General features: G+C 42.3%; 1 protein-coding gene across 4 annotated transcripts in view; it reads right to left on the bottom strand.

The window, feature by feature from the left end:
* Positions 1 to 9,515: 9,515 nt before the first annotated feature.
* The window catches only part of PLEKHF2 (pleckstrin homology and FYVE domain containing 2), a 20,748-nt gene continuing 5,470 nt past the window's right edge, over positions 9,516 to 24,793 (bottom strand). For all 4 annotated transcript variants that reach the window (XM_032129778.1, XM_032129796.1, XM_032129768.1 and 1 more), the window contains one exon: positions 9,516 to 12,885. In XM_032129778.1, the coding sequence (XP_031985669.1) occupies positions 12,122 to 12,871 (750 nt within the window). In that variant the 5' untranslated portion in view covers positions 12,872 to 12,885 and the 3' untranslated portion in view covers positions 9,516 to 12,121. The remainder of the gene's footprint in view (positions 12,886 to 24,793) is intronic.

The raw sequence follows: 24,793 nt of genomic DNA, 5'->3' as shown, positions 1-24,793 counted from the left end.
CCCATCTCTCCTGGCTCACACAGCTGCCTGTTTACAGGACTTCTGTAGAACTCCTGCTTGGGACAGTTACAGCATTTCAGAAACACATGCAGCATTTCTCTTGGCCTGTGTGGCAGCAGCTGCTCACAGCAAAGAGGGGCTCTGGCACCACACGGCCACTCTGGGTACCCGCAGGCTGGAGGCTTCAGTGCAGAAAGGCCCCGGAGGACACGGTGACTCTGCACCCTGATCTGCCCTTTGCACCATGGAGAGCCCGACACAGGCGAGCTTATGGCAATGAGCAGCTTTCTCTGCGTGTGGCACGGTCTCCCTGTGACGTTCTCCATGCCCAGGTGCCTCCTGGGTTTGAATCATGAGCCTCCTGTCTGATTTGCTTCTATGATAAGACTTTCAATAACTAACTGCATGTACAATAAAGTAAATATTCAACCAACTCAGAGCTAGATTGCAGATCAAATATCTTTAAATCTTTCTTCTTTTCCTGTTAAAAGCAAAAACCCACACATGCAGCCTGCAGGGGAAAAGATTGCTCTCTTAGCACTTCCCTCAGCTCATGAGATAAATAAGCAGGTACCAGTTTTGTACTTTACAAAAAACAGGCGAGGCAGCTGCACCACTGCATACCATGGTAATGTGCTGGGAATGAGCCAGATGCCTGCTGAGGTCTGGCTTCTCTTCTGCACTTGCTCTTTAGTTCTGCCCTCCAACCCAGCTCATTGGCATGGCAGCATGGGCTGCCTGAGCTGTCTCTGGCCAGGAGAGGAGGTGGATGCCATCTCCTGTCCTTCCCTACCAAGTGGAAGGGCCACATTCATACAGACTCAGACCACAGAAAATCTCTGGAGAGACCATGGCTGAAAAGCCCAGGCTTAAAACAGAGGGAGGAAAGAGGGAATATGAGATTCATCCTCTTTCCTGGCTGTGGATCCTGCAAAGGTATGGATTCTGCAAAAAGTGCCAGCCCCAGGGTAGGATGTCACCGTGAGGACCAGCCAGAAGCCAATGTCCAACTGTTTCTGCAAACCACCACAGGTTTGCTGGGAGCCCCTTCTGCAGGGCAAGGCAGTGGCTCTTGGTAAGGGGAGGCAAACTCTTCTTCCCCCACTGGTGGCATTATTTCACTGAAGGAAGGACACAGTCCATCATGTAAAACATCTGCATGCGAAACAGCAGAAAAGGTTTGTGTCCAACCTCAGCCTGACATTCAACAAGTCGTAACTTCATTGAACATCCCATCCTGAGCAAAATGATACCCAGCACACTCTGCAAAGTGCTTTGGGACTGCTGGAAAGTTACTTGACTTTTCTCCAGGTATGGAAACTTTTACTTATAAGAGTGAGAAACCCAGACCTGTGAATGGCACATGTTTGGGGCTGAGCAGTGCTGCTCTGTTTGGAGCAGTCCTTTGTTGCAAGCAGCAAATCCAAAGCACAAATGACTTCTTAAAGCTTCTCATCTTTGAAGAGTTGAGACTTGAGAGAAAAAAACCAAAAAGTAGCCACATGCTGCTTAAGTGCAGGCTTGGCTGCCCACCAGGTGTTGGTGACTACAGCGACTGTACTCTGGTGGAGTAACACAGCCCACAGCCGGCTCTCACTAACAGCTTGGCATCTCCCCTGGTAACACCAGGTCACCAAACAACTTCCCCATGGGACAGATAACAACTGACAGTCACTTGCCCTAAGCATTTTATCAGGTGGGAGCTCATATTCATGAGTTTCATGGAATCATTAAGGTTGTAAAAGACCTCTAAGATTTCCAGTGAATTGTGCATCTACGTTCACATATGTTTGCTGTTGGACCCACAAGGGTAACAGTTCCCTAACAGGGCTTTGATTGTTACTTGTACTAAGAATTGTGTTGCAAAAACAACTGGCAACACCTAAAAGCTGAGGTTTTCCTCTTTGTCCTCAGTTTATAGGCAAAAAGCAGAAATTGGCTGCTGTTCCCTTCACCTCCACACCTTTCCTGCTTGCCACCACAGCACGCTAGCGAGAGGGAAAAGAGCATCCAATTTTCTTTCACAGGAAACTTTTCTTTCCACTGTGAATCCCTTAGGAAGAAGCCTCCATCTTCATATCAGATTCAAGGGTTCCCTTATCTTTCCCTGAGTTGAAAGGGTCGCCCTCCCTCATGGATACAAGGAGTTTCATTCCTCCCCCTCAGTGGAGTGCATCGAAGCAGGAGCTCTGCTCAGCCCCTGCCTCAGCACAGGACAGGACAGAAAAAGGCTGTAGTGCCATCACCAGGGAGCTCCCCCCTTCACAGGGGCTGACCAGAGCAGCTCTTGCAGCCCCTGCTACCCCACCTTGCTCTTAAATCAAGCTGCACTGGAAATCTACCAAGCACAGCTCCCGCTATTGACAGTGCCGAGCAAAGGCACAGGGAACTGCAGCGTGTGCAAGGGGAAAGGGAGATCAATGGCGTCTTTGACAGATGAATGATCTGAGCAGAGCAGGGGACTTAAAGATTTGGGGGAAGCTTTCTGAAGGCTCTGAATAGCTTCCCTGAAGGCTGCATCGCACACTGCAGTGTGAACTGGGCTCCACTGAACCCCAGTCACATCACTGGGAATGGCCCGTGCTGGACCCGGTGACACGGCCACTGCTGAGCGGGTGGCTGAGCCAGGCAGATGCCATCTGGAGACAGGCAGGCTCTGACGCAGTAGGGATTTAGTCCAGTTAGAGCTTTGCAGAGCACAAGCTGCACCCTTACATCCACCTGCTAAAAAAGCCCCGGCAGCCGCGAGCAGCAAGGCAGGCACAGCATGGGAAACCCTCTCCTTCCCACCACGGCCTCTGCAGTTCCCAGCACAAGCAGTTACACAAATTGTAAGAGGAAAAACCGATCTGCAGCATTACTTTATTTTTTAACCTTGGTTCAGCTCCCCTCCTGCCCTTACATGAAAAACTTGCCTGTAATTCTGCTTTGACTTTTCCATGCATAAAGACAGCCCTGGTTGCTTGGCCACTAACAGGTACCGACTGCCTCCTCCCCACATCCCAATACCCACGAAATACAGCTCTTAACATCCAGATAGCACCACTGTATGGGGTCATGCACTTTGTACAGTGGAGGTCTGGGGCAAAGAGGAGTCTGGTGCAACCTTCCTGGAGCCACAGCAGTGTTAAGGGTGCTCCCAGTGCACAAGCATGCTATGGGTGAGATGGATTTCCACCCAGACCGCCAGGACTGTCCTCCCTCCCCTTGAGAGTCCTGCTTCTGTGGGAAATGTGAGGTCAGGCTTGATTATGAAATCTCTGATCAAAGAAGAGAAAAAACTGCACACAGCAGGAAAAGGGAGTCAAGAGGAAGACAGCACAGCAGTCTCCAAACCCTGCCCTGAGCTTCTCTCGAATTGCCCTGAACCAGTTGTTTCTTTGTGACTCATATTCCTCTTCTCCTTTATCTGCCCTTTTTTCTTCCAAACTTGTTAGAGGCAGGTTTAGGCATTCCTAGGAGCTGAAGCAACAAAGGAGCCCATATCTCAGCAGGGATGTGGGCTGTTTCTGTAACAGCCGGGGTGTTGCCTCGCAGAGGCAGAGAAGCACTGCTTCCGGCTCCCCACCTCCCTGTCCCTGCTCCCCAGCCTCCCTGCCCGCAAGCCGGGTGACGCCTGCACCAGGACATGCTTCTTCTCCAGGGCAGGCACGAGTGTTTAACGCCAAGGCAAATGCCCATCCCACTTTGCTCGGTGGTTTCATGCTCTGAGTACCACATCCTCTCCCCGCCTTCTGGATGGCTGGAAGTGCAGCAGCTACCACACTTCTGCCTGCACTTCGCTGCTGTGGGCATTGAGGACAAACACACAGAGGTGAGGGAAGTGCTCTTCCCACTGCCACAGGCTGTCATAGAACCAACACCCACAGATGTGCTATTTTAGTCATAGGCAGGCCCACAGGTGTGGCAGCGGCCATGTGTCATCTGGGATGTAACCATCCCAAACACAGCCAAGATTTTTGGCATGGGAACTCCTGGCTGGAGCAAATGAAATCCTCACACTATGTTGGGGTGGCCAAATCAAAATCAAAAGTGTCAGCCCTTCTGCTAGAAAACAGAGAAGTATTTAAGACGTTGGGTAATAGTTCTCTCACCTAGAAAGAGACATGGTATGAATGAGAATGCATAGCACTGCAAAGGGTAAACATCCTTGCGTGAAAAACCTGAGTGTAAATAAAGAAGATACCAGCAACTTTTAAAATCTCTTCCTTCCTCATTCAAAACACATAAAAATTGAACGATTGGGGTGGGGGGGAAGAAGGAACACAACTACACAGGTGGGACAAGCAAAACTGAAATAAAAATCAAGTTATCAGAAGCTTATAGATATGCCCAGCACTTTATGATCCAATTTATATGAGGCAAAATACACCCTTGCAGCAAAGGCAGCAGTCTCTTAAGCTTCATGAGGGAAAAAACTGCCAGCAAACGGAGGGAGGTGATTCCTCCCCTCTACTTGGCACTAGTGAGGCCATAACTGAATCCAGTCCTGGGTCCAGCTGTGGGCTCTCTAGTTGAAGAGAGACATGGACACACTGGAGAGAATGCAAAGAAGGATCATGAAGGGATTAGAGCATCTCTCCTATGAAGAAAGGCTGAGCGAGCTGAAAAAGTTCAGCCTGGAGAAGAGTAGGCTCTAGGAGAACCTTATCTGTGTATATAAATACCTGAAAGGAGGGTACAATGAGAAGGAAGCCAGGCTCTTTTCAGTGGTGCCCAGTGACACGGCCAGAGGTAATGGGCACAGCCTGAAACACAGGAGGTTCCCTCTGAATGTCAGCAGACAGTTATTCACTGTGAGAGCACTGGAATATGTTGCCCAAAGAGATGGTGTAGTCTCCATCCTTAGAGATATTAAAAAGCCACCTGGACACATTCCTGGGTAACCAGCTCTAGGTGGCCCTGCTTGAGCAGGGGGTTGGTTCAGACGACCTCCAGAGGTCCTACCAGCCTCAGCCATCCCATTACTTCACACAGGAAGCAGCAGACAGACACCGTTTTCCTTCTCCTCCCAGTTTACACACATACAACAAAACCAAGAGAATAGGTCACAGATTTTTCTTCAGCCAAGGAGTCAGGTCAGTCCCCGGCCTCACGTCACTGGTCTGACAGCACACAAGACAGAGGAGAAGAAGGGACCTTGCATGGCACTGTTGGTCCCTTGCTCCTGCCAGCAATTGTCTTGTATTTATTCCGTGGACCAGCAAGCTCCTTTTTAACCGCACGTAGGTTGCCACTGTGTGCTGTGGTGAGCAGCACAAGCCAGAGAGGCGGCAGGGGCAGAAGCCGGCCCCAGGCATTAGTCACCTGTACAGCAGCACTGACGCTTGCGCAAGCAGGACAACTGCCTGCCTGCATGCCTGACGCTCTTCTGACAACCAAAACAGCCTCTTAACATGGGTACCAACAAAGAACACCAGATCCAAGACAGAAACTGCAGATAAAGCTTCTCAGCCAGCAGCTCTGGTGCCAGGTATTTGTTGCTGAGCCCCACCTACCCAACAGAGCCAAGCAACAAGCACAAGACATGCTGACACTCGTGCTATAAGCAGATTGCAGTCTCTGCACTCACTCTACTACCAACTGCAAACTTTACCAAACCCATCCGCACCCTGGGGTGATCCTCCCCACACCCCCTAACCAGCTCTGAGTTACCCAGCCTATTCAGGTGAGGACTGCAGAGGCACAGCTGGGCAGCAAGAATTCACAGCATTTTTCAAGAGCTGCTGTAGAGTACCCAGCAGTGCTGGTACCCCCTTCCAGGGCAGACAAGCACAGGGCGCTTCAGATGAGGCATGTTCCTTCCCCATGTGTGGTTTTGGGACAGCGTGGCAGGAAGTTACTTGTCTCCAAACCTACATCAAAGGAGCCTCAGGCATTCGCAACCACTAAGAATCACACACTGAACTTCCCAGCATTAATCGCTACATGCTGACCAGCAACAGCAATAACCTTTTCCTTCTCAAATTGTTCCTGTCCCTTGGAAAAGGGTGACAGGGAGGGACCATGTTAACCCTGTACTCATGTGCTGCTCAAGACCTGTCATCACCCGCAAACCTGAAGCCACTGGTAGGCAGCACACGGAGACTGCTTTGTTTTAGGAATGAGCAGAACTGCACTGTGCTCATTCGAATTGCATTCAGTATTTCCTGCAACAAGTCAGGTAGGTATGTTTATTAACAGAAAGATGAGGTTTTCTTTGATTTACCACATTTAAGTTCCATCAAGGGAAGTAACAAACCTTTTTATCATGTGAACTAGGAAGTACCCCAACAGAAGGTAACTTTCCTCTCCTTCCAATTGTCTCACGTGAGACAAACTATATGCATTACTAAAAGCCAAAGAGTAACATTCAAAATAGACTTTTTCATGCACTCCTCCTCTCATACACTGTTGTTTCAACGCTGTTAAGAACATTACACAATGCTCTTCTTTAATAGCCAGGTTGATCTTTCCAACCTTTAAGCCCATCTATTCAAAAAGTTAAGTTATATATAAAACTGTCAGGTCAGATGCACGAGTAATACTTTCAGAGACCTATTACAGACCTTTTTTCCCACTTTTAATAGTAACTTTAGCTTCCAGACTACAGGCCCTCCAAAGCCTGTTCCCATTGAAGCTGGTTGCCTTTCCTTCTTCATCTGGCAGCAAGCACCACAACATTTTGCATGCTCTCAGTAGGCTGAGAGGTCAGGTCTTTCCTTACAGACAATGTTTGTTTTCTCAGGGTAGCACTTAGCTCTGTTTTCTTCCTCATTCCCAGCACAGTGTACACATCCCACAACACCACAGGAGTGTTCACATCATCCCAGTCACACCGGAGAGGCAGGCTCAGCCCTCAGTTATTTATCTTCTAGGGTAATACTGTGATAAAGCAAGTATGCAGCAAGCCAGGTGGGGAAGGAAGGAAATTACATATACATTTATACAGATGGAAGCAGATATCCCAACTCACTTTGGAGTTGTCATTCTGGAGACAGAACAAGCCTGGAGTGGGGCAAACAGGTACCAGAAGGAACTGACTGCTACTTCAACCAGACCAAGCACATCCCCTCCCTTTGCTGCTGGACACCTTTCTCAGACTGCTGATGCGTTATGCAAACCTGATACAAGCCCAGAGGTTAGAAGCGCTCAACAGGCACTATAAATAAAATAGCCAGCAAGCCCTAACTCTTATTACAACACAGCCTATGATTACATCTGCATAAAGGCAACAGCTTTTGGAGAGAAAAATCTAAACAGTAAGTCTAGCAGCCAGATGCCAAAATGAATCAGCAGCAAGACACACCTGTAATAGAGCTGACCACATCCACTTCTCATCAGCAAAAGAGACTACCTAAGAAAGGTCAATAGATGCTCTTGACGGTGTGACTGTTGAAAGATTTAAGCCCTTGAACTCATTAGCATTATGCCTCAGAATATCTGAATAAAATCAGCTCTTGCTTTCTGCCTGAACACTTATTTAGTCTGGGGATATCATCTTGTCTAAAAGGATTTGTAAAGGAGGCTTCTTTTAGAGAAGTTCTTACCATTTAATTCAGTTACCCTCTGTGTAACTGAGAATGACCCTGAATGGGGTGGGGGGAGGCTGTGAATGCAATCAGGCCTCTTGGCGTCACCTTGGCCTTTAGTGCTGCTGCTGTTACTGTTATGTGTTAGCCTTCTACACTTGCAGAAATTAACGTGAGACAGAGTTTTTAAAAATACTAGGTACAAGTAACTGCAAGTTTCACAAATGTAAAACTTCATCTCAAGGGACAGATTCGTTCACTTAGGCAGGCTGAACCAGCTAGATGCACTAAGTGACCATGAAAAGCTTTCTGCTCCATAGCATATTATCTCACTGTTAACTCAACTTATTTACTCTGTTAGTTTTTATCCTAAATATGTCCAAGTGCAGTTGCAGCATTTTGATTTTTACTCTGGGCACATGTAGTATTTCACAGACAATTACAAATTTACATAGCAATTAATCTCTATTCCGAAGACTGAGGTTCAAATTTCTTACTCGTGAATGAGTTTAAGAAAATGTTCGGTCCATGCAGTACAGCAGAGCTATCACTGTACAGCAGACCCATGGTCACTGTGCTGCACTCCTGAGCAGCTCCCAACTCCATCACGGCAAGGGAACAGAGCAGAGATTCTTCCCAGCGAGAGCGCCGGGAGAGACCCGATGAGTCATGGGAGCCAGCGCTGGCAAGAGACCGGCTGCAGGCACAAACAAGTAGCTCAGATTTCATCAAATGAAAGGAAATAAAGACCCAAAAGACTTTCTAATATTTACTACAATAATTTGCTATTGGAGGGGAAAGGGGGGACATCAGTACTCTGACTCTTTTCTGACTGTATCTGCTAACAGAACCAGGCATTCTTCTCTCAGTTCAGGGATTACAGGAAAACACAAAAATCACAATACAATCCATAATCTGCTTCCACCAAACATTAACCAGCAACTACAACCGCCGTTTCATTTGCATTAAGAGATTAGCAAAAACGTATTCCCCTGGGGGAAAGCCTCACATAAATACAAGGTTTCTGTCATTTTTATAATCTGCCTGTTAAGAGACAGGACCTTAAAAGCCCCACTGCGAACGCAGCACTTATTAATCCACTCGCCCATTTTGTTAAACTTTGTTTCAACTGAGTAGCAGTGCTTGACCCTCAGATTACAGTTTCAGCAAATTCAGCTGCATCAAATCTGAAAGGAAAACAGCTGAATTTATCTTAATGGCAGTTTAGGTGCAAAAGCTAAAATGAGTAGTGTTCAATTAATATCTTCAAAAGAAAGACTTTTCCTTTTCCTTTAATATTTCCAGCAAGTGAACTATGGAAGTACTGGTAAAGAGTGCAAAATGTGAACTCGGCTAAAGCAAACATGTACTTACTTTTCCAATACAGAATCTTCAACAGAGCAGAAACTGACTGCAGAGCTTTGCAAGAGACATGCAGACTGTTGCTTTTATTTCACTGAATTTGGGGGGAAAAAAAGAGCAGGTTAAATCTACCACAAACAAAAAGTACACAAAATACAGAGACTGCCCATATTTAATCACTACTTTAAGATCTTAAGAGTGCAGAAGTTTTGGGAAAAGTGCCAAGCTCCTCTTTGATACCCCAAGAAGTCTTGTCTCCAGGGGTGGTCTGACACGACCAAGAGCAGAGACCTGTAGCACTGGAGCTGGGCCACTCCAAATCAGGGCACTCCAGCCTCTTCCAGTGACTGGAATTGTCAGTTCCAGCAACCAACATCAGTCCAAAAAAAGCCAAACTCTGCAACGCACTTGGTCATACTTCTTTTAAACTATTCCTTAAATGCACAAGGGGCTTCTAAATCCATAACCACATTTATTTCAAAATTAGTCTTAAAACTCCTTCTACAGTTTTATGCTCCCCATTTATTAGTATCTCTTGACAGTGAATAAACCTGCTGTGAAACTACTTGTCAATATAAAAACCAGCTGCCCTGGCTCTTCTCACCTTTGAAGGCCCACAGTTAAAGAAAATTAAACACAGGCTTGAAGCTATACCATGTATTTGTAAATAAAATAATTTGACAGAACAAGATTACAAAGTATGAAATGAGCCCTTTCAGAAAGCTTTAACTACAAGAGAAGTCAATGCTCAGATCATTTTGTAAAGTTTTAAACAAATATCACTGAGGAATAGGAGTATTTCCATAAAACACTTTTTAAAATGCTTTTTAAAAAAAGCTTGGACCATATACAACAATTTCAGATGAAAAATTCCACATGCACGCATTGGTTTGGTTACAGCTTCAGGGGTCAGTGCAGCATAGTGCAAGTTTCATTCACAGATAAAAAGATACATGAAGTAGGTACAAGTACATTCTCAAAATACAGGATGTGATCTAACTCTCAGCAACCCTTTTCCCACCACCAAAAGGTGCTGAAAAGCAAAACATACGGAAACCAGGGGGAAAGTACACAAAGAGATGGACTCTTTAATAAGACAAGTTAATATTTGACAACTTAAGAAAGAGGAAACAATTGCATGAGGAAGAAAACGATTGTTAGTCATTAGAAGGTATGTACAAGGGAGGTTTGTACTTTGATTCTATAGAACAACTGAAGCTAGCAAGCCTCCACTCCTCAAATAGAAATACCAAGAGGTACAAAAAGTAAGCACTATTAGCTCAAAGTGCCTTCTCAGAACAGCCCATTTTCCCTGCTGCAGGTCACCACTCCCTCATCTTTCAAGGAAAAAGTATATGCAACTACTTATCTACAAATACAATCTGGCAATTCTACACAATCTTCCTGGTCCCAAGTCTGCGTCAGAAAGTGTTTTTCCCTTTGTGTATTTATTTCCAAACAGAACAAATACTCCTCAGTGCTTCTAAAGGAAGCCTTATTTTTAGAAATTGTCTAAGCTAAAAATACTGACGCAATTTTCACCTGAAGCAATGTCTTGCAAAGTTTGAATGTAGAGTGCCTCTCTATAGATGCTAAGTGCATCTTTAGCTACCAGAAATCTCATGGAGGGATACAGCTCTGAAGTACTCTGCTAATTTTTATTAAAAAATATGACTGATACTTTCAGCGTACAGAATGGGAGACTAGTGCAACATGCAGCATTGATTTTTTATTCAATAAATATTTAACCCAATTATTGCCAACCAAGGCAAACAGTGCAGAAATTGTCATTTAGAGATACAAAAGTTTAACATTTTTCGTATAAAGTCAGTTGCTACTATATTCATACAACTATTTCAAAGAGGTTTTTCTGCTTCAAAATTGAGGTTATCATTATAAAAATACAGAAACATATATTTGGGGGTTTAACATGTCTTTGCAAGTGTAACTTTTGCATTTATATGGGAACATGACACTTCTGTATTCAAGAAATTAAAATGAACACTATGATAGAGACATTTTCTGCACTGAAGATTTCATGATAGTCCTTAAATACATCTTTCTTGGTCCTGGGTATACATCTAGAATGAAATAACTTGCATCTCACATTTATCCTGAGGTCAGCTGTGTAAAAAGGAAAGCCAGTTTTATAAGGATACTTACAGGCTTCTTGTTCAAAATATGAGTTTATCTTTAAACAAGCCAATAAAACTCCTGGGGGGAAGAAAAAACCCAATACTCTCACCAGTGTTTTAAGAAAAAAATCTGTGACATTTTTGGGAATTATTTCCAAAATATATAGGCTAGCCCACCCAAATGCTGTATCACCCAACTAAAATTTCAGTATGTACTTGCCAAATTTGAAACTTAGAAACTGTTCTGGAAAGCGTGTATGTAAATCCCCATGAAGAATCTCCCTAAGCTTCTCATCTCAAGATCCCAACCCACAACAGAGCTTCTGCAAGGAGAACCCTGCTGAAGCCTGTGGGAATCTGCAGAGTCTTTGGATCTGCCCGCACAGGTGAGGATGTGCCATTTGGGTCTCCATCACCCACCACAGGGTGCAGTTATGACCTTGTAAAAGCTCCACTTTGAACACAGCAGTTATTTTCAATAGCACCAACAATCTCTCAGATACCAGCATGTAGGCAAATACAGATATAAAACAGGTTTTTTTGTTCCTGAATCAGCACAATTGGTACAAGGCACTGCTTGGCATAGGAAGTCGTAAGTTACAGCAAAACAAGAGTTTCCAAGTTTTGTGACATTTAGGTTTGTACATTAGATGACCTTGCAACGTATTATATACCATGGCTAGAAAAATAAGATAGTCTACAGGATTAACAAAAACATCACCATCCCATGCATGCTCACAGTTTTCCACCCTAGATCCAAAATAACCCCACATAACATATCAATATGAAACATTAGAAAGTATGGGTTGTTAAATTAAGGAAGTACATTTCATTCTCCAATCTTCCACAAAAGTCTAACCTAGACACAACTCAAGTAAATGAAGTTGGAAAACATTCTGATAACATTTGCACCAGTCTATCCCTGCAGAGGAGAAAAAAAAACAACTATTGTCTACAGAATTCATAGATTGAGGCACATCGCAGTTGAAGATATTCAGGCGTATTTCATGGCTAGAACAGGATTTTTCTGAGGAACCTCACTACAGACTTCCCCAAAAGCAGCTCCATATGGTTTAAAACACAGCTTGCAACACACGGAAAAACATTTGGTCCTTAATCGCTACTGTCTTCATCATCATCATCATCAGATACATCATTTAAAGATGACTTAGGTGACTGGCTGTAGGAGTCTGACCTAGAGGACTGACAAGCAGTCATCTCCCCGGTAGAAAGAAGATCATAGCAGAAGTCGCAGATTCTCACTGGCTTGGAAGACTGGCTCGGGAGCAGAAACCTCTTTTCCGAGCAAGGCCCGCACACAACAAAGCCGCACTTGCGACAGTGGTGACGGCGGTTGACGGGTGTAAACTTGGCTTTCTGACAGCGCATGCACACAGTGGCTTCCGAGTCCGGTACCCACACAGCTGCGTGTTCATTGCTAGGAGTCTTCCCACTTTTGGAAAGCAAATCAGAAACACACTTATTTATGTGGTTCATCCACTCAGACTTCTCTGTAGCAGTGGCAGCATAAACCGCAAAAGACTTTGTTGGTGTCTTGATAAGCCATCCATTCCGTAAGTCTCCCTCATCCTGGATGGAATCAATAGTGACGTTTTCCAGTGGGATTATGTGCTGTTTATTGTATTTCTTCTTCTGGATGACAATGTTACCATAAACAAGAATGTCATTGAATAGGAAGAACTGCCTTGCTTTGGGCTTCTTCCTACAAAGTTTTGTTAGTACTCCCTCTCCAATCAGAACACGGCCAGGAATAGTCAGGGGTTGACCAGCTGCTCCAAAGCAGTTTTCCACTATACTTATTCTTCTAGTATTTGCCTCACTGTTTGCCAAGCGATCCACCATCTTTCACAAGTATCCTAAAATAAGAAAAAAAAGTTTGTTACTAGAACAGGACTGATTCAACAAGCAAGCAAGCAGCCTTCCCCAAGGAAGGTACCAACCCCGCATTTCTTAAAATATCTAACAGGACCTGCTGGCTGAGAGGCATTGACTTGGGCTAGATTTAAATCAAGTATTAACACCTAAGAATTTTTAGCAACGGATTAGTCTTTTTTCCAAAAGCAAAAATGTTCTATGCAGCTGACAGCTATCTTTATCACACAGACAGCACCTACAGCACTGCTTTTGAGAGCCTCCAGCAGCAAACTAGTTCCTCTCTAGTAAAGCTACTGCATCCTGGTTTAATACTCATATTTCTCTGTATATCCTCCTGCACCTACTCCAGATAGCAACAGAAAGTATCATTCATCATTTCAAGTTCTAATGCTGCAAAAACATCAACTTAACTTAGCAACCTGGAACACACACTAGTTTTAACACAACAAACAAATTATATAATTGACGTTCACATAGGAAACCACACTTCACGAGCTAGTTCACTATTACTTTTTTTTCCCCGTATGTAAACCTCAAATCATGGGCCAAAACCATGAACCTGCCTGCTGGAAACATTTTGTACAGGCCACAGCTTGCACCCCCCACTACGTCTGCTTTCATGGCACACTCTTGAGCCAGGAACAGGGAGTGAGTCATGGCTGGTGGCTCATCACCTGCTTGCTGCTGCCTTCTTTTTGCAGGAGTCCCACGGTCCCTCCCTCCACACCTACACAAACCACATCTGCATCCATCACACTGAGGCGGCCTACACTGGCAGTCCTGCACAGAGGACAAGCCACACAGCTCACAAATTGTTCCTGAGAAAGACTAAGTGACCTGCACCAGCTCAAATTTTAAAAACGACAACTTTATATTTCAGGAAGTGCTGATGAACTGTATGCTCCAATTACAGACTGAAAACCCACCTTGTTCCCCAAGAAGAAAATATGATTTTTTTTTTCTTGTGAGATACCTAAGACACCCAACAGGGAACTAAAATTAGGAAGTCACTATAGTGATTCATACCTTGGCAAACCACTCTTTAGCCTCTTTTGCCCTAGAGTTTCCCAGGAAGAAGTCTGGCAAAGGAAAATCTTGCCAGTCCAACCCAGATCTGCTCCCCTCAAACCTCTCATGAGTACAGCCATGCACCTGAACTGTTGTGCTTGATGCAGCAGCGAGATATCTGGCAGAGGCAAGCACTATGGACAGACTTTTTCTCAGCACATAGAAGACGCTCCCCCATGCCTCCCACAGGGCTGATGCTCACAACACCCTTTGCTACAGCCACAGCTGTGAACAGTGAAGAAGAGCAGAGCAGCAAATACTCCAGTGCCTTCTACCTGTGCTTCGTGACATGATCCCAGGTTGGGAAGTCCTCTACATTACCTACTTGAATCTACACTGCCTGCCATCAATACAGCACTAGCCTACAACTAAGAGGAAACTGGGCTGAAACAAGGCTCAGACTTGGTGCTGCTCAGACTCCACTGCTCTGCCACAACCTGATCCAGGCAATCTTCCTCCTATGAATCAAAGCACAGATACTTCCTTACAAAATAGGGATGAAACCCCTCATCAGGCCTCATCTAAATAAGTATGTTACCTGTGATTACACAAATCCACATGCCCATAATGTTAAGTATTATTATTGTAAGTTACTGCTTTGAAAGTGTAATTAGTTTCACACTAAAGTAGTTTGACAAGTGAGCTTGCACAGATATAACTACTTTTTTTAAGCTCTGCACACATTATCTTGTATCAAAGTCTGACACTCAAGACAGAAGAATATCTAGAAGTTATTTATCAGCACAGTTTTTGAATTTTCTTTACATGCCTCACAGCATTAGTTACAATACATGAATATTGTGTTAACTAGTTTTATGGTTAGGAGAATTACAAAGCCACCAAATCCACAACTACTTTGATCTGCAGACAGTGAAGACAAAACAGAAACTGCCAAGTAAAAAGTAGTAAGAAGGGAATGGAAAATAAACTAGGAGCTTTTTTACGTGTACTTGCTGTTGTCTTAGGCTCCAAAATCAAATTCAGGTGCTTGACTGCTGAAGTCCAGGATCTGGAACGACGCTTAATTGCCATTAACTGCCAAATAACCATTCCCATCTAACAATATATGAGAAAAAAAACAGCCTTTGCAAGCATCGTAACTGAACCAACAGCCCTTCAAACTTACAAAGCAAGGTCTCAGTCACAGGCTCAGTCTAGAGTTACTTAGTAATCCCATGTTCCCTGTGAAGTGGGAAAGGACATCAGAAAGCAAAGGGGACAGCCCAGAAAATACACTTTTCTGCAGGTACAAATCAATACACACTAATTATGAACTTACACTTTTATACAAATTATCTACAAATTACATCACAGTAAATGCCTTTGGTATTCCACAGGGGGGAACAGTACTCCTACCCCACTCCCACAAACATAACCATACTGATGGGTTTCAGTGAAGCAAGTTCTTGGTGTGAAGTCACAGCCACCTGTAGGAAGCAGTCACTGCTCCACAGCTCCAATTCAGCTACTCTGCACTCCCTGCCAATAAACTGCAAACTCAGTTCAAGGCCACTGCAAAAGCTTTCAAAATACAAGTCACTGGGAGATGAAAACAAGGAGAGAAAAAGCTAAAGGTTTTAATTAACTGTTCTCTAGGACAATCTAAGGGAAAACAACTCTAACCAGGATTGTTTAATAATCATCATGGCTTGAAACCAAGACACGTGACTCCAGAACTTGTGCTGAAGACTGTATTTTGAGCTTCTTGTGAAAATAATCACTAACTGGACCTTAAGCAAGAATCCTGGGAAAGTTAAGGACTATTAAGAAAGACAAGATAAATCACATCTTCTCTAGATTGAAACTTTTTTCTATAATGGGTAACATTCTCACCTGCCAGCCTCAAGGCTGTAAATGCCAGAGACTGCTGATGCCAATTCCAGCTTTCCAAGGCATTAATTGTGTTTTTCCACACTAACAGATTAGACTTTTTAGAATAAGCATTCAGATATTTTCCTCATGAGTTTTTAAAGAACTAAAAATTAAAACTCCATCTGAAATCTTATGCACACTAATGCACATACACCTTCACTTGCCTTTTCTGAGAAAGGAAGTAAGTAGGAAACTACCCGAAATACATCCTGATTACAAGTAATCATGGAACATGACAAAAATAGACTAGAAATACAAGAGAAGACATCCCTAACTCACAGGAGCTAAAGTTACAAGAAGTGCATCTCTTCCTCTCATGAGCACACTGACCAAGGAGATTTAAATTAAAATATTGTCCAGATATGCAAAGGAACTTTTAACCCCAAGATGTCACAGTCCAAAAGCAAAGTTATCAATACCTAGTCTTTAAAACTTACAATCTTGTTTTAAAGCATATTCAGACCTATTGTAAGAGATAGCAGATCATCATACCCCGAAACTGGGTGGCAACATCCTCCTCTCTTCCAGCTAAACTTTCTTCTGAAGTTTCTGCCGTTGGCCACCATAAGAAGTAGATACTGGATTACTGCCCTGAAGATGCAGGATCTCAAAACCTGATCAAACAAAGCAACTCCTGAATGATGGCACATTGCTGAAAACATGCCCAAACCCTTCCCAAGCAAGTGAGGAATAATTCAGAACCATGGGCTTCGAAATAAAAGATTAGACAGCTCCACTTAAGGGGAGAGTATCTTATACGTAGTCTCAGTTTGTGGATGCTGTGAAATCAAAAACCTCAAACGTATTATTAAACTTTATCATATTTGACTGATTTCACACTTGTGGCACACAAACTCCTAAAAGTCCTGAGGCCCTTATGCAATGGGGACTCCATTTGTGTTGGACTGATGGTCCTCAAAGACATCAGATTCATTTGCTGCATCCAGAGGGCAGCACAGTACTAGCTGCTAGTCAAAACATTACAACCCCCCCCCAAAACAAACCAAAAGAACACAAACAGATCACTTTGTAAGAAAAGTAGCTACATAGAGCTACATCATAAGCAGGGCTTAGCAGCTTTCCAAATAAATAAATCTCAACTCTCAAAATGCTTCAATACCTTCACTTCGTCCCTCTCACACACACGATCTTAGTAAGTACCTTTCATGATGAAAATGCTGGGCAAATGTGTTCATTTCCATGGCATATTATGCTATTTAAAGGTGATAAAGTATTTCATGACACAGAAAGCCCCAACTCTTCTACAATATACAGAACTGTCTTTGACACTTAAGTTATTTCCATTTTTATTCCCAAGAAGCTTCTAAAGAAGTAACAATTCTGTTATCAAGATACCAAGATCTTCTTGCTCCCTTACTCCAGTCCAGTTTTACACGTGTATCCTGTTGGTGAGAACAACCATCTCCAATGTGATCAAACATACATATCACTGAAATTTTTGAAGAACTAACAAGTTATCCACTAAAGTAAAAGACAATCCATGTTGAGGAGGTCACACATTTACTACAGTTATTAACATTCCAAACTACTGTAGCAGGAAAATAAGGGTTGCTGTGCACTGACAAGTCACCTTCCACATAATTGTTTCTTTCTGCAACTGAATCCTGGAGACCAAACCAGTGATCTCCCAGGACTCAATGCTTCTACAGGTCTTATTTAAAACAGGAGAATGTTTATTTTATATGCTAGCTCTGCTTGTGATAGTGGCCAGACTGAACTGCACAGAATTGCTGCAACTGAGGACAGACGTGAGGAGTCAACAAAAAGGAATGCAACCCTGACTGACATAGTTACACCCAATTCAATACTGACAGAAAACTTTTCTACTACTACATTAGCACTGTAGCAGTTAGCATTAGCACCATACAGCAGAACCATAAATAACAAAGGTGCTGGAGGGGAGAAATGAGATAAAAAGCTGTTAGAGCACAGTGATGCAGACTGCATACAGCTCAGCACAAAAACATTTCCTCGCCCCAACTCAACCAGCACTCTCTTCAGGCTGCAGGACAGGCACAAAGGGTGTGCAGGAGAGGGACACAACCCGAATTCCCAAGTTTCTTCAGCAAGACAGCAGAACTGGCAGTGTTCCATTACTTCTGGGTTGGGCAAGAACAAATCAAATCCAGTGTACAGTCCCTGCTAACAAATGTTAATTAATAAGCATCTAATTTTGACCATTATTTTTCTTCAACACTCCTTCAAGGGAGAAAAATATTACCAGCCTTGTTGTAATTGTCAGTTCATCTATCAGCATCTTTACAATTAACTATTAGGCTGTTAACAACTACATTTAACATATTGCATCAATACAAACCAGGCAGTCTGTATTTCCCAGAGCCATGGTATCAGGATGTGGGCAGCTTATCCATTACTATGAATATTCATAGTTAAGGTGACAGCTTTAAAGAAAAAAAAGGCATATCTAAGCTGCCACAAAAAGCACAAGAGCTCAGAACTAATCACAGAACTGGCCCATCCAGTCCTAAAGCTGCAGCAGATCCTGAATGTTTCAAAGCCAGATTCAATAACCCAAGTCCAATAAAAAAGTGTCAATAAACACAGAATCTGACCACACCATCAGAATGGATGAATCTAGATATGGGTACACTGAAGCAAATGTAGAGAATAGAAAAGAGTCAGAAATGGAGGAGTACAAAAGGAATAAAGACAAAAAAGATAGAAACAGCAGATCTAAATCAAAGCACATTATACCTTGCCACCCAATAAACTTCTAAATAATTATCCAGGTCGCATAGAGAGCCCCTGTTCTCACACCAGCACATACAATGTCAGCAACTATGTTACACCACATACATTCAAATTAACCAACTTTCGTTGGTACCTAAAGGTAACATACATACTTCATAAAAGTTTCTAGTTAGTCACTTAATAGCAGGCAAAAATTTAAAGGTTTTATCATGTTTGACTCCACAACTTGAAGGCTCTGAATAAAACGGAAAATTTGAACAGAAATTCACTTTGCTTCCTTATACTTAAACCACACAAATTAAACATATGAAAGGTATAGAAGATTAAAAAAAAAAAAAATGAGCAAGACAGAAACAAGTAAATTGTAAACCAAAGACAGACAAGAACTATCTGCAGACGAGATATCTAAAGCGCATTAAATGACTGGTTTGTAAGATGAATCATTATTTGGATCTACAGAGGAAAATATCACACTCTCCCTAAAAAGAGTTCATCAGGCAGAATCAGGCATTTAGTTACATGGGAGTTTTTTAGCAGCAGGTTTCAAATAATTGTTATATATTATCACATCAGACTCATACAGTCTTCCTCTTGCACTTTGCCTATGCAAGGAAGACACGCTAATTTGAGTTACAGTTGCATAAACACCAACACTGAAGTTACCCAGAACCCTCATACATAGGGTTCTCATAAAGCTCTGTCTGAAACAGTAATATCACTACTTTTTGTGGACAAGCTTCCAGCTATAAAGGCATCTCAGTAGTGTAATACAGTATGCTAATCTCTATGAATATTACATATATTGCTCTTAAGAGCAACATTTGACATTTTACACCACTGCCGAGTAAAACACAAGTGTAAATTTCTGAAGTGCAACCTATTTAAGGAAACTTATCCATGCTTTGAAAATAGTTTGTGTGGAAAATTGCTGAACTAAAAACATGCACAGCAGATCTGATACAAGTGAGAAGACAAATGAGCATGTTTTAAATCTTACTTTGGCCTCACTAGTTATACCTCCTACCCTGCATCCTTCAGTAAATCCAGAGAAGGATGATACCATCGCTCATCCTGGTTGGCAAAATTACACTTTCTATGGACTTAGATCTCATCAGCTGTACTGAGAATCTAAGAATTCATGCACAAGCCATTTTTATGGTCCTTGACAGGTAATGCCAATAACAGCTGGATTAAACATAGTATAGAAATACCTGCAAGAGACATTTAATTAAACTTTATTTCTATCATTCAGCATGTAAAATAAAATACTGAGAAAAATAAAGTGCTAAGTATCCATCAATCCATGTTTTAATCCATTAGTATTTCATTCAATTGTCTACAGTTACTTAAATACGTCTGTAACAATTAACTGATAGTTTTTTTAGTATTAGTTATATATTTGGATTATTTACCATTTGCTTTTTATTAAATAGTAAAAAGACCAATTTAAGCAAAAAGTTACTACCCACAAAAAGAAATTTCACCCACAAAAATATTATATTGATAGGAGATATGGGTATGACAAGTGTTTTCTAAAGGTCTTTATCACTGCTAAAAGCTGACACAACAGAAACAAGTACATGCCTGTCCTGTGCTAGAGCTAGTTGGATGCTATTTAAAACATAAGACAACAACTGTCACTTAAAGAGAAATGCTGCCTTCTAACAAGCAGTTCTCTCAATGATTCTCTTCAAAAAAGTATTCCCCAAATTGTTGTATTTAACAAACTGTCTTTCTATTGCTATCATAACCAGCTGGTAAGGATATATAGGATAACCCTGATAATATACCAAAGATGTATCAAGTACAACAAAAAGCTTCATCGCAATACTGAAAAGAAAGAAGAGCAGAGATATTACAGAGACTGTATCAAGGTAGAGATAGCAGGAAATGAGGCTATAAGATCCCTCTGAACTTCAGCAAAATCTTTATCCAGATAATCACTTCTGACTAACCTGGTTAATGGCTGCAGCGTTCAGAAAGATACTGATAGTGGGACAGAAACTTTGACTTGATTTACAGACAAAAAAAACACCCAGACAGCCATTTTCTTACAGAAATGTAAGCTGTTCAATCTTCAAATCATTTTCCAAACCCTTAATAAATAATGGCATTTAATAAAGTCAAAAAAAGCTGCAAGATAAGAAACCAGAAAAGATGATGGCAACACCAAGGCTGCTTCAGATTACAGATGGAAAGATCTAAACACTCTAAAGAAACACTATAAAGAAACCCACAGGAAAATGGGTGTTACTGTGGACCACTCCCAAGTCTCATTTTATGATTCTCATAATTTTCACGATTTTCTACATTAATGCATTTTTTTTCTTCCCCCCATGAAGACACATCTTCCTGCATTGTGCAACCCTGTGGAGCAATGGCTCCAGTGTGGGGAAACAGATTAGCTAACTCACCCCCTCACTGGTACATCCAGTATGACCCAGCAGCCTTAACCCTTCATTTGTCTCAACCTGTTGGCCAATGTTGTGGCATTGACCACAGAAGCCATGCCAGAAATATGTTAACAGCAACCACATTACTTCACAGCGTGCAACCTGTGAATACTCTGCCTTGACAAAACTTTAGAAACCTTCAGATTATTTCTCAGTCCAGCATCTAGTCATGTCCAACTACGTCATGAAAGCAAAATCCGTGCATTTGTCTAGTTGGATGTCATCATAAACCTATAACTACTATAATGAACCATATGATAGTTCACATGAACTATAATGAACTGGTTTGTTTTTAACTGCTGCACATGACTGTCACAAGTCAAATCCCACTAAACTCTTCTTGAGAGTACAGTGTAGAAATTCTTGTTTTAACTGGCTGGCATCTTATAGTTTAGTAATTCTTTCTATAAATTACAGTTAATTTTTGTACAATCTGATTTCCAACTTACTGCTCTTTCACTTTAGTTGACCAGTTGTGTAAGAATTGATCATATAATGTAAATTATTCTAAATGTGTAACAACAACAAAAACCCTCACTTTATTATCAAACCTGCATGGCAAGTGCATTGCTCTTCAAGTTTTTGAGTTAGGATTGCCTAGAAAGGCCAATTCTATCTTCAGGATGGAGATCATTTCTAGGTAAATCTTTCAATATGTATGACTTTATATTCCCCAACCCACTCAGCAGCTCATTTGGGTACAGAAAGCTACTTTTAGCAAAAGATTATTTATTTTTGTAAGCAGCATATGTATTAGCACAGCAAGACCTGAGCAATGCTGTTTTACTATCCAGGCAACTCTTCTGAATAGTTAACACACTCCCTGAGCTGCTGCATGCAGGCAAAACCATCTAAGTTCTGCACATTAGCTTCTCACAGGGTTTGGTATTTAACACCATAAACCTCAGCTGGAAATAGAACGCCAACTTAACCTCCTTGCAAACAGAAAGGCCAACTCTCACATCCCAAAGAGTTATAATGCTAAGTAATCACAGAGGAGACACAAAGAAAATAAAGGCATGCAGAAGAGGGCTGTCCCACCAGACACGTTTGGCCTGTTTTAAACCTGCCCTGCATGAAGGATGAGAGCAATCACCTTGGCCATAAGGCCACGTGCAGGAATGGCAGCACCCCTGCTCCAAGCAAGAAACATGTGGCACCCATCAAAGAGACGCAGAAATCCAGAATTGCTGAGTCCAAAGCTGCTCCCACTATCTTCTCCTGCTTGCAGCAACAGAAAACATGAAAGATGAAAATGCAAGCAGTACTAAAGGGTTTGTACCACAGGGAAGTACATGACCAGGAGGCCTCAATGCACTCCTAGACCAGCTGGAAGGGGCTGTATTTTCCTTCTGTCCCTTGCTGCACTGGAAGTCATCCCTGAATGCCTCTTCGGGAAGAAGATACCTCACTGCAGAAATCCAGGAGGAACATTCTTGTAAGAGGTCCAACTTCTTAATGAAGTCAGTTGCTTATTACCACTGTCAGGCTTCTATTTACAATAAACCATGGTAGCCAGTATTGTTTTTGTCTTCTGGCATGATAAGAGACAGATCTGCTGCTGGGAAGAAACACATAATTGTCCATCCCCCGCTTGGTAGCCAGGGGTTGGAGCACACAGAGCAACTATCTAAACTAACTTCTCTGTGTCCTTACCCATCTGCCGATAGGGTGAGCATTTCCCAAGCACCTACACAGGCTTACACGGCTTTGAGCAGCACTTCAGGAGCTCAGGTGACGCCACATTTAGATGAGGAAATTCTTAACACTGTTCACAATGTGAAAGAGGAGGTTGCCAGCATTAGCATGTGGAATGGCTAGAACTAAGGGAATTATTAAAAAAGCAACCAAACAAAAAAACATATATGAAAACCTCAAACCACAGCACACAGGCAAAAACCCTGAAAGCTTGAGGTCTGTAGAGGTGAACAGGCAGGCCTGATCTACCACACATAGTGCTCAACTTTGACACAGTCATCTCTCAAAGCACAGAAAGCAAGATCCAGACAACTACAGGCATAGCAAATACTTGCAGCTCTGAGCATACTAAAATGGGGATAAGTAAAAAGGCTGGTATTTTTTATATCTAAAAATTATGTATTAATAAACTACATAACACACATGTGCCCTTTAAAATTAATTAACAAACAACTGACTAAAAAAGCCCAGTATGCAGACCAAATCTTTGCTGTCATGAGAAAAAACCCTAGTATTTTGACTTGCCATTTGCATGTATTTAGGAGCACTAGCAGTGGTTTAGCTTAACTTCTGGTTACTAGCAAACTGCATCTTTCATCTTAACCAAAGCACTAGGGACATACACCAGAATATAGTTTCAAAACCAATTTCCACAGATCTGAAGTCCAAAAAAGCTCAAGTTCCTTCTCAAGTTTTCCACAGTTCTGAGTAGATAACAGACATCAGAAGAAACACAGACAACAACAGATCAACACCTTCCAAATGTGCCTGAAGAGTCAAGGGCAGAGGACAGCAGCCTGGGATCCTGCTCCACCTCAAGAAGCTCCAGGAGATACAAACCCCATCTGCTGGGCCGGTGCCTAAAAGAACACTTGACCAGGCAGCAATACCAAACACTGGAACGTATTTTTGTTCACAATTTAATGTTTTCCTCCTCCAACTGTTTAGCTGTTGGGAGAGTCTCTCCCAGCAAACTTACTCTCCAGTTTGGCAGCAGCTACTTGCCCCTCCCTTCCAGACTGCCGGGACAGGCGCCGGGTGTGCTCCCCCTATCCAATACACTGCTTTTCAAGGGACAGCTTAACTGGTGATAGATAGCCCACTTCGGCAGCACCGGGGCACACTTCTGGACATCTGGGCTAGCAAATTACTTGACAGATATACACACTTAACATTAAATGGACGTTGGGTGAGGGACAAAAAAAAAAAAAAAAATCAGTCAAAAGGATCTGACCAATTTCAGAGTAAGCTAGATCCTGCTTAAGCTTTGTCAACACAGCAGAACACAGAGAACCCACTGCATCAACATTTTAAATTTTGAAAAAGATCTATTTAAATTCTTTTGAGGAGGGGACACAGCATCATTAGTATAGAAAAAAACAGATTCAGATGCAGCTGTTCTACAAGAAGTATTGCCAAATCCATCTTGCAAGCAATTTTCCAAAACCAGATTGGCTGTGTGGTTTGTTGTTGTTATGGGTTATTACAGCTCACATGGAGGCAACTTGCTAATGGCTACCCAGACCGTCTCTCAGTCAACGCAAAAAAAAGGATTTGGTTTCCAGTGACTGAGATAAATTGTATTTTTCAACATGCTTCTTGCAACAACTTTAACTGACAAGTACAGAACATTTACAGAAAGATCTCTATATGCATCTCTAAGACACAAGTACATATTAAAAACAGAACCTCCTGGATCTCAGAACACCTGCTTGTTTTAGCACCTGAGAGCTACCAGAACAGCTACATGTTCCAAAGAGCTTCTTCAAGTTAACAGAATTTATTTTTCCTTTTTTTTTTTCCACAAAGGCAAACCTGTGACACACCAGCCTGTTCACTGGCTTATGTCTTTTTATTATGCATAGGTACTTAAACAAGACAGTGTTAACTTAAAACAGAAAGCTTGGTTTGTTTTTTTTTTCTTCAGTTCGCTTTTATTACCATTATGAGAGAAGTCACTGACTTCACTAACACTCTAAAAAGGACTAAACGACAGGTAATAATTTACAGCAAGACCAAACTAGAGAGAGTTACCAAGTAGTCAGAGCCTGACAAGAGCCATTAA

Source organism: Corvus moneduloides, chromosome 1 (assembly GCF_009650955.1).
Source record: "Corvus moneduloides isolate bCorMon1 chromosome 1, bCorMon1.pri, whole genome shotgun sequence".
NCBI classification, from domain to species: domain Eukaryota; kingdom Metazoa; phylum Chordata; class Aves; order Passeriformes; family Corvidae; genus Corvus; species Corvus moneduloides.
Note: the sequence above shows the minus strand (reverse complement) of the source record. Positions and strands in the feature narration are given on the sequence as shown.